Genomic DNA, 10,897 nt, shown 5'->3' on the forward strand with positions numbered 1-10,897 from the left:
AAAAGCTAATAATTTGCATAAAACTGTAATACTCATGAGGTGAAAATATGACTTCTGTCTTCATTATCATATTGCTAGAAAAGCACGTGTAATTCTCTCCAGCTTTCATACCCAAATCCCTAGCTAAACAGCACACAACATTGCATGTTCAATTTTAATTGCTTTTATATTTATGATACACTTATAAAATTCGATTGTAAATTTGGAGTAGTGTGTAAATATTCTTGCTGAGTAATAATATTTATAATTAACTTGAATCTCTCAATCATCTCTGGCAAAGAACATGGAATCTCACATATACCAATTACAATACGATCATATTCTACAAAATGATATTAATATGTGCATGGGCCTAAAATTCAAAGTTTATTTGCTCAAACATGTTAGCAGAACGTTATGTATCTAAACTTTACAAACATGGGTATATAGTTGCTTCATAAGTTTCAGATTTACCCCAAAACGATACTGGTAAAAATATTACCTACTAAACATGTACTGTGAAGAACTCTCATCTAGTGCAAATGCACTGTCCAAGGTAAGCAGAAAGTTAGGAGCGAATTTACAATATAGAGAAAGTCTCCAATTTTGTTAATTTTCGGTATACTAACTAATTTTGACCTCCTAATCACGAATCTGTTGAAAGAAACCAGGGGTCACGTCTGAAAATTTGAAAAAAAGCCGATTGAATTTTTTATATATATAGGTGTATATGCGTAGTTTTACGAACAAAAATGTAATATCCTGTCATTGTGTCCAACCACGCCGTTGTTTTACAAGAAAATGATTTATGATGTTCAATTCTAGTACGATCCCTATTTATTAGATGAATGTAGGGGTGAAATGAGTGCTAATGGAACCTAACCTAAGAGACCTAACCTAACCTCGTGTGAATGGTTCGTGGGGCTAACGTCAATGGTTTGTGGGGCTAACGTCAATGGTTTGTGGGGCTACCCGTGGATGGTTTTTGGTGCTAACGAACAATTTTTCATCAAAATGTACAATTTCCAGACGTGACCCCCGGTTTTTTACAACAGATTAGTGATTAGGAGGCCAAAATTAGTTAGTATACCGAAAATTAACGAAATTGGAGACTTTTTCTATATTGTACATTCTAGCCGAAAGTTATATCTAGCACAATGATTGTCACATATGCATCGCCATTTCAAGATATTGTGTAAAAATTTCCTAATATTAACATTGTGCCCTGAAAAAAATTCAATTAGGTCTACTCTTTCACTTTCTCAAAAACAAATTTGTGTAAATTCGTCTGTCAAGCTCATAACGCTTTACCTCGCAGTCATATTAGGTATGGATTTACAAAAAAAATAAAAATCCATATTAAGTCTTGCATGCACTTAAACGTGCAATAAATGCACTTGGGTCAGCAACGAGACATGCACTTTTATATGTAACCTTTTAACAGTTTCTTGCCTGATGTCAACAGCTACGAAATATTTATCATGTTCATGCGCTTATTATATGGCTTTTAGAAGAAGAATTATGAAGAAAACACAACGAAACCTGCATAGTAACAAATAATTTTTAAGTAGGTTACTGCAATTTTGCTGTTGCAAAGTCATTTTAAACTTCTCTGATGGAACTACCTGTTGGCGAAAAGCAGGACCCGCACTTTTTTTTTTAAAATCGAAATTTATTTTTCATGTCGGAGGTTCGCCATTATTTGGTAAAAGTTTCAATTGTTGTTGGCGAATTTACTGAGTACTTACGTACTCAGTCGATGACAAGTAGGCCCGGCTCTTCCATTTGTAACGGTCACCCCCCAACCAGCTGACGGTTCATTCTTGATTTACTACACGATTTCAAGACACTTTTCACTCATTTCTAGGTTAACAAACTCTACAATTTCATCTACATTATTAACACACGAACCTGGTATATCCTACTGCACATATACGAACTCTTTCATGTGAAACACTAGACACGTTACAGGGAGTCTTTCTCAAAGCAACCATGACCCTTGCCGAATTACGGAACCTTCTTTTGGAAATTTTGGCAACAGGTCCCAAGTGACGCTTCTTCATTGGTACACTTCTACATTATTTGTGTGAAATGTTTTTATCGTCATAACCTTCTGTCTTTTACGTACTCACCTACGAGATAAACAATGTTTTTCGTCCATCGTTGAAGCTCTTTTTTGATTGCTCGCCGCTCCTGTACACAACGAGCATAGGAGCACTCCGCCATTTTTGCCTTCACCCTGCTGTGACGTCATGTCCTCATGACGCAACACGTTGTACCGCGTCTTTGATGGGAACTTGTGAAATTTGGCAGTCTTGGTTTTCACAAATGCTGCACCTGATTATTCATTTTCTAGTTGAACTCTTGCACAAACAACTAATGTGGATCCGCACTGCACTTACATTCACAATAACATAGCTGACACCAATAAACGTATAGCAGAGGTTATGCATCAGTTCACTCCCCAAAATATTGTGACCGTCCCACTACCGTAGACTGTTATGGATCGCGTTGGAACGAAGTTACCCGAATGGACAGCATTACGAGTGATAAGCTTTGTTGAGATTACTTGCAAAATATGCACAACTCAATCATTTATGAATAAAAATTATAAGCCACTTGGAAACACAAACTAACGAACACGCAAAATTTTAGCACATATTCAACACGTAAGGTCTAAACAGTTTTTTTTTCGCATTTTTCAATCCAGCAAGCCTTACGCCACGCCCGCTGAACATGAAAAGAAAATATAATACGCGCTCCATAAACCCCGGTTCGCAAAAGTATAACGGAACCACAGAGGTGAAGGAAGGATTGCACATTACGAAGCGCGCAGAACACGTGGCGTTTGTTCAAATGTATAATTATTTGGAAGGAAAAAGAAGCCACACCAAAACGGCAAAACCTGCAAAATAAAAATCAATAACTCGCAATAAATGATTCTTAGTACACACATGCTTATCATTGCACGTACGTGTGTAAAAGATTTATAAAATACAAATATGTAATTCCAGAATCGGATGTGCATTTTCTTTACGATCAACACACTATGGTAAAAAAAACGAACTTTGTCACTAGCCGAAAAACATTCGAAATCGGTGCTCTTTATTTTCACCTATTTCGACCTAATAGGAAATAGGAAATATTCGGAATATCTAACATATAAACAAGAGATTTTTCATTTCTATCTTGCTTTTAAAAACGCCCACTGCCCGTTTTGTAGCGTAGGGTAACTCTTGATCCTGTTTCGATACGATTCGCTAGGTGGGACTTCGCAAAAAATCAATGATTCGCATTCTTCATCTCAAAAATATTAGGCTTACTTGTGAGCAGAGAGAATGGAGCAAGGTTTGGGTAGCGGGATTGATGCGGGCACAAGAAGATCCAGCCATTGCAACTTTCGCAGCGAGTGCATTGCATTTCCCTTCTAGGGGCAAAGTAGTTACGTTGCAACAGGTTGCCTTGTCGTAGGAACTTGGTGGCAGGGCGTTTTCGTCGTTCGAGCGCTTAACAATGTTTTTTTTCTTCACGCAGGGAAAATTACAATGTTGACTGTGCGTAAACAGTAAGAAAATATTCTTCGTTAGTCATATGGGGTTTTCGTACGCCCTTCTTCGCAGGGCACAAGCTAAGAATAACATGTTGCATTAAGATTTGGGACGTTGTCGGTTTTCACACTGTCGGAGGAAGTTAAACCAGTTTTTTTCGTTTTCCTACAAGGGCATCGGGTAGATGAAGAAGGCTTCAATTATAGTACCTCGGTCTTGCGCAAGTCAGTTGGTGCAGAAAATTCTATCCACTGAGTTATTCCAGAGCGTTCTCACAAAACACGCGTGCCGTTAAAGGCTGAAGGCGACCGCTCATGCTGGAATTCGATCTTGCGACCTTTAATGTTCGAAGGCGGACATGCTAACTGCATGACCGGCTTCATAATATGTTGATTCCAACAAACGAACGGTCAGAATGCAGAAAACCTTGTTTGTTCGTCCTTGAGGGGGCTTGCGAATATTGAGGTGAGAGTTTATATTTCGTCTATTCTCCGTTGCCAATAGTTGCGGCGATGTGAATGAAAGGCGCGCAGGAAAAATTTGAACGTAGATGTGGCGAGAGAAGACTAAATTTGGGCCGCACTTCGAAATTTCTTTAGCGACGTTAATGAACCAAACAAAATTTGTTTCAAGATATCAATCTTTATAATCCACACTAACATCCAAATACTAAGTAGGCTAATATTATTATATATATATTACTATTTAATAATAAATACATACGTATGGGGTGTAATAATATTCAATTTGTTTTCTGTGTTATAGTAATAGTAGTATATACAGTACCTGTTTATTTTATAGTTCTTAAAAATTGCACTTCTAATAAATGTATGAAGACAATATAAAATCAAGCCGACCTCCTTGTCAGATTGGTTAGCACATCGCGCTACAAGGTTAAGGGTCCCGGGTTCGAATCCCGGCATGTGATTATCCCTTAATTAATTTCAATAAAACATCATTCATCCTCATCTTCGCGATTAGCCAAAAGTGGCAAAAAAAGCAAAGTAAAATATACCAAATCAATCAATATAAAATCGACACAGCAGTTCTTATCATTGTGAGAGAAAAGAAGAAAGAAGCGTGGATACCAACAGGGAAGGAGGAGAGGTAGAAGGGAAAGATATATACTTGCACATGCACATGTACAGAGAAAGGGCGAGAGATACGGAGAAATGTGTTGTCCGGAGAAAAAGGGAGACAGCTACGTAACTGAGAGAGGTGAGATAGAAAATAGAAACAAGAGTAAAAAAAAAGGAATACAAAGTATGCAAGAAAAGAAAGTAAATTATGAATCTTGATTTTTAAAAGGCTCCCTTAATCAGTTCTGAAGGGGGTGTAATCAAGATGTCTCAAATTCGATTTTCAGCAGCTGCACATGTCAATTTCAAATAGATCTACTTAGAAATGAGCCTATTTATGTTAAACTTTTTATGTATTCTTGGTAGTCTGGAAAAGGATATTATCGAGTTTTTTATTTTGTGTTGCTGGAATTTTTTTGTTGGTTGGAGTTTCACGATATCATCCCTTCTCATATTACGTACGTATCGCTTTTGGGCGTGGACGTGCCCTGTGCCCCGCGCAAAACTAGTCAGTGCGACAGCACATTTTCAAAATTTACCTCCCTCTAAGAATTCCTGGCTACGGGCCTGACCCGCATTGGCGTGATGTGTGTTTCTCTTCATAAATTTCATTCAACCCTTGTTCATCAACGTCGTCGCGTTAGCCTAGAGAGTAAAGAGCGACGTAAAATAAGAAAATATGTTTTGTGGATTGCAGCCTGAGAGAAAAGTAGAAATATGAAACACCACAAATGGACTCTAGCTGCTTCCAGACACCTTGCTAGCCTGATACAGATTACAGGAAGCATTCAGGGAGAGGGGTTGATACAAGTGGAAGCGACCCAAGTTCTCTTCTTTTTTTCTGAACCACCCCCTCCCGTATCATCCAATTAAAAAAGTGGACTGGCATCAGAGAAAAACCTCAGGAATGCCATCGCAGGTCCAGCCAATGCTTGGAACCAATCATTATCACACAGAAAACACTAGCGACGCCTTGTGAGGGATTGCAGAACGAACTTCCTTCTTCTGACTGCAATGAATGTTGCAGGGGTCTTCTTATCTAATCAAAACAAACAAAACAAAATGTTTTTCTTATCTTGGCAAAACGGAACAGTTGAAGTTTCCTTTCTTGCCATTTGCTTGGCTAGATCAGGAAGATTGTCTTTTTATTGGCAAGGAACTGAAACTAGAACAAATCGTAGAAATAGCAAAGCATCTCTGTCTTATATAACTGAGGAACTATTTCCCAATTAAAGCGATAGACTGAGGCACTGGCGTACGCAGGCTGAAGCCTAGGGCGCCATGTACAGAGGGCGCCATCCACAGCTCTTTAAAAAAGAAAAGAAAGAAAAGACAACAAAGTCAGAATATTTACACTTGGCAGAGGTAAAGGGAGAAGGAAAACATCTTCGCGATGGTAGAAAGGTGAAGTAAAATAAACCAAATCAATAAAGAAACGTACTGAGAAAGAGAGAGAGAGGCATACAGAGATATGAGGTCGGAGAAGCGAACAATAATAGGAGATATGCATTTACTAAAGACGAGTGCTTCTTTTCCTATCTCTCATTCTCTACCGTTTCCTTCATCTCTCTTTTCCCATCTCCCTTATAACACATCTTTCTTATGATGACATGGAAACATGATGGCAAAACATGATGTAAGAAGAACCACTGATATTGTGGTATGTTCATAAATGTCCATGCATGTAGTTACGCACACGCACACACACACGTATACACTTCTTTCGTAAAGGTAAAATTTATTAGTTTTATTCTCACCCATAAAAAGGTGCTGGTACGGCGTACCTTTGCCTACCACCAGGAAAGAAGCACTGCATGTGTGTGCGTGTGTGTATACGTATATGTAGGGTGACCAGACATACTCTTTTAGAGGTTCATATACTCTATACTCTTTTCAATTTGCAAAAATCACCAAATATACTCTTTTCCTTGCTATTTAATTTCATTCATTATTTTACGCTTAAAAATGCCTTAAAATCCACAGAACGGAAAACGTCAAGATGTCAACAAACTGAAGTATGTACTCCTTGACTCAAGAATTTCCTATGAACAATTTCAAGTGTAATTTTCATATTCCATCAACAAGCAAAACATATTTCAAATTCATTGGAATTTAATTATAATGATTAGGGCTGAGCCGATACCACTTTGAACCGATACCGATGCCGATACTTGAAAATTGCAATAATTAAAATTTGTTCAAAATATTGATCAATATTGGTGTGCAAATATTCTCCTCTAGTTATATGCAACAACATATCAAGAAATTTGCTTTAGAATATTCAAGAATTGCATCAGAATATTAAAATAGACATTATGTAGTCACAAAATATAGATTTTTTGTGCAAAATTAGTGTAAAATAAAAAGGAAGTTTTGATTTTGCATAATTTCCAGGATAATTAGACTCAAGAAGTCGCGCGGGATTTTTGCGGACCCCGTGAAAGAGCAAAATGCATGCGCACCTTCATCCTATAGACTATACTCTTTTTGGTCAACAAATATCTGGTCACCCTACGTATATGAATTAATTAGGTTACTTTATTTTACGTTGTCTTTCTGTCACTTTTGGCTAATCGCGAATATATATGTGTGTGTCTATCTATCTATCTATATGTGTGTGTGTGTGTGTGTGTGTGTGTGTGTGTGTGTGTGTGTGTGTGTGTGCATGCAACATCCCTTTAAGGGTCAAGACTTGGCCAGCGTCACTTGGTGACGCGCGGTCAGCACGTCGAGTCCCATCGGCGCTGTTTTCTGGCTTTCTGTACCGGAACTTCATATTTCTTCTTTGCAAGTAGCCACCCAATTATCCTCATGATAACAACAATATTTTGGACGAGCGGCTAGCGACAACCTTAGCAACTTGGGGATGCCTGCTAACAGCACCAAGCCTGACCTGCCTAACCTATCCACGTAGGCACATAATAGCTGATATAAACAAAACTTAACCTGCATAACCTATTTACATGTTCTTCCAACCAACCAAAGGTGAGAGCGCCATAACCATCCGACATTAGAATACATAGATAATATAACGATGAACAATGCACCGTTATACATATTGACGTAGAAGAGACTTGCTAAAGAGGTACTGAACAAAACAATGATCCGAATGGAAAGTGATTGCGATAACGCAAACAGTTAGCTCTTGTGGTGGTAGGAGGAGGGGGGGGGAGATAAAGGATATAAAAACCACGGTCGAAGGAAAGTGAAAATAATCGTATGCTTGCTCAGCATGCTATCGTTAACTTTTTGGATGTTCAACTCATATTTGCAGTTAGGTGATAATTTGGCCAGTTCTCACTATCAAACCTTTAATGCCCGATTGCTTTGTTTTCCACGTAAAGTGTTGATAAAGAGTTTGTACTTCTTCCCTGCTGTCTGTGTCCAAGTTAGTGAAAGAGAGAGAGAGAGAGAGAATATTCTAGATTTTAAACAAAATCCATAAAGAAATGAACTTATGTTCTTCAACTTCGTAACAGGTGTCTTTCTTGTTAATCTTTTTTATTGTTTAAGGGCATCTAGAATTTCCAACCTCTCTCTAACATATATGTACAGAGTAAATCTGAATATTAGTACTCTCTAGGGAAAGTTACACTGAAATGAATTTATAGTAATGAAAAGGGGATTCTCCAGGATACCGTAGTGATAACGCTTTCGCCTTCTAATCAAAGAGATCCTAGGCTTCCCCGATGGCGCAGTGGTAGCGTCGTCGGCTTGTAATCAAGGGGTCCCGGGTTCGATACTAGGAACATAGTGGTTCAGATCCCACTTTAAACTGTAGTTCTAGTCCCAATTAGCCTTACTGTGCATAAGGTGGACTTAAAACATAAACTCAATCAATCAATCAAAGAGACCCGGGTTCGATTCCGACGGAGGCACATGGTGGTTCGGATCCCACTTTAAATTGTAGGTCCAGTCCAGATTAGCCTATCTGTGCATAAAGTGGACTTTAAACAAGAACGGGAACTCTCTTCCTGGACCTCCCCGATGGCATACTGCTAACGCTGTCGCTTTGTAATCAAGGGGTTCGGGATTCGATCCCGGCGGAGGCACATAGTGGTTCAGATCCCACTTTAAACAGTAGGTTCAGCCCCGAATAGCCGTTCTATGCAAAAAGTAGACTTAAGGCCAACTTTGACAATCACAGTTTTCTCTCTTCCTCAATACCTCTGCTTGTTATACATACGTATATTGCTTTCAATTTCTCACTTTTTACCCTCTTACTTTTATCATCACGAGCAAATTAAGGCAATGTTCTACGTTTGCTATACAGTTTTGCGAAACCTAAATCAGGAAATCAAAATAACGAGAAGAAACAGTGAGAGAAACGAGAAATATGAAATTATAGTTTGAGGACAGTTAATAGTATCGCCGTCGGCTCGGTGGCCGGGCGCGTTAAATATACTTTATCCCGGTAATCTCTGGAGCAAGGTCGCGGATAACGGAAGAGAAGGGGAGAAAGAGAGTGGGCGGAGCGAAGACGTACACGCTGCTGCAAAGTGCATGCAGTCGGTTTCCACCTCCACGCAATTCCGTTTCCTGTTACGTATTCATTGGCCGAGCCCTCTCGCGTCACTACTTGCACAGAGACTTGTTTTCGTTCGCTTGCCCCAGAGATTACCGAAACAGAGTGTAGACTCCCAGCCAGAGCCTGGTGCCCTTTCATCAATTTCATCCGATCGCCACTCATCCTCATCGTTGCTATTAGCCAAAAGAGGCAGAATATCGACCCTAAAGAACAAAACAAGAATTCAAATATAGCATCGCCAATATGCATAAAGCCCAGAAAATTACGTATTTATGGAATTTATGGAATATCTTTTGTTCCTTGAATTTGGATGGACTGGATGGCGAGCCTTATCTCAATCCCGGACGCGAGATCTCTTTTCAGCAAGAGCGAATCTGCTAATGACTCTCCATTGTGGGAACACATTTTTCAAAATTGTAATCTATCTTCTCCCTCTCTTCGATACTTGGAATAGAATAGAATAAAATAGAAAAAGTTTTGTTTTTTCTTTACTATTGACCGAGGTTCAGTCTTAGGCTGCTCTACAACTTAACGGCTTTTGTTATTTACATCGAATGTGCATGCCAGGGTACCCGCAAGGTGCGTCAAAGGAGATTGTTTGATCCTTCCACCTGGAAAAGGGGAAAAGTACACTATTTATTCTTCCCTTGCCTCTTTTATTTACATCCTACTCACCCTCCCATTCTTCATTTCTTGAATCTTCAGACTTGCGATTTTCCCCTTAGTCATTGTCTCTCTTTTCTTCTTTGTTTATTTTTTATTATTCCTTCTGTTTTGACTTACTTCTCTTCATTTCTCTTTCACCCTCTTTCTCTCTTTCTCCTCTCTCTCTCCCTCTCCACTTCCTCCACTCTGTCCAACTTCTTTATTTTCATCCTTTCTCTCTCTCTGTCCAAATTCTTTATTTTCTTCCTGACTCTCTCTCTGTTCAACTTCTATATCCCTCTCTCTCTCTCTCTCTCTCTCTCTCTCTCTCTCTATATATATATATATATATATATATCTGTCCAACTTCATTTTCTTCCTCCTCGTCGCCTTGTAATCAAGGGGTCCTGGGTTCGATACCCGGAGGAGGCACAAGTGGTTCGGATCCCACTTTAAACTGTAGGTCCAGTCCCGATTAGCCTTACTGTGCATAAAGTGGATTTAAAACAACAAATCAATCAATCATTTTCTTCCTTACCCTCTCACTGTTCAACGTCTTTATTTTCTTCCTCTCCCTCTCTCTCTCTCACTCTGTCTCCCTTTCTCCATCTAATTTCTTTATACTTCTTCTGTCTCTCTTTCTCTATCTGGTTTCTTTACACCTCTTCCTTCTCTTGTCTCTTCCCGCTCTCTGTGTCCAGCTTCTATATTTCTCCTCCTTTATCTCATTCTCTAACGCTTTTTTCATATTTGTTATTTCTCTCTCTCCCTCTCCCTCAAAATATTTTTCTTATGATCAGGGTCGACGATTATCAAGGGCACTGTCCACGGGGGGTTCAAAACCGGGGCGCCCCCCTTGAGTAGAACCAAAGCCTAATTTCTCATTACATAAGTATGGACATTGTTTGTTTGAGTTTACTTTTAAGTCCACTTTATGCACAGACAGGCTAATCGGGACTGGACCTACAGTTTAAAGTGGGATCTGAACCGGCCCACTATGTGCATCCTCCGGCTATTTGTTTCAGAAAGAGTTGGATTTATTGTTGACAAAATTAATTGAAGTTACTGTCTAATAACATCATAAGTATATTGCAAAATCATAAGCAATTTAAGCTATT

The 10,897-nt window shown here is 39.0% G+C and overlaps 1 protein-coding gene across 2 annotated transcripts in view; it reads right to left on the reverse strand.

Annotated features, from left to right (window-relative positions):
• Window positions 1-2,727, reverse strand: part of Eip93F (Ecdysone-induced protein 93F) — a 41,520-nt gene extending 38,793 nt beyond the window's left edge. The window contains exon 1 of one of the 2 annotated variants that reach the window (XM_083126812.1): window positions 2,112-2,727. In XM_083126812.1, coding sequence (XP_082982938.1) covers window positions 2,112-2,205 — 94 coding nt within the window. In that variant the 5' untranslated portion in view covers window positions 2,206-2,727. Of the gene's footprint in view, window positions 1-1,890; window positions 2,004-2,111 lie in introns of those variants that run through there. The other variant, XM_083126813.1, reaches the window with a different exon arrangement.
• Between the last annotated feature and the right edge of the window lie 8,170 nt (window positions 2,728-10,897).

Source organism: Lepisma saccharinum, chromosome 8, assembly GCF_977018435.1.
Source record: "Lepisma saccharinum chromosome 8, izLepSacc3.1, whole genome shotgun sequence".
Classification (NCBI taxonomy): Eukaryota; Metazoa; Arthropoda; class Insecta; order Zygentoma; family Lepismatidae; genus Lepisma; species Lepisma saccharinum.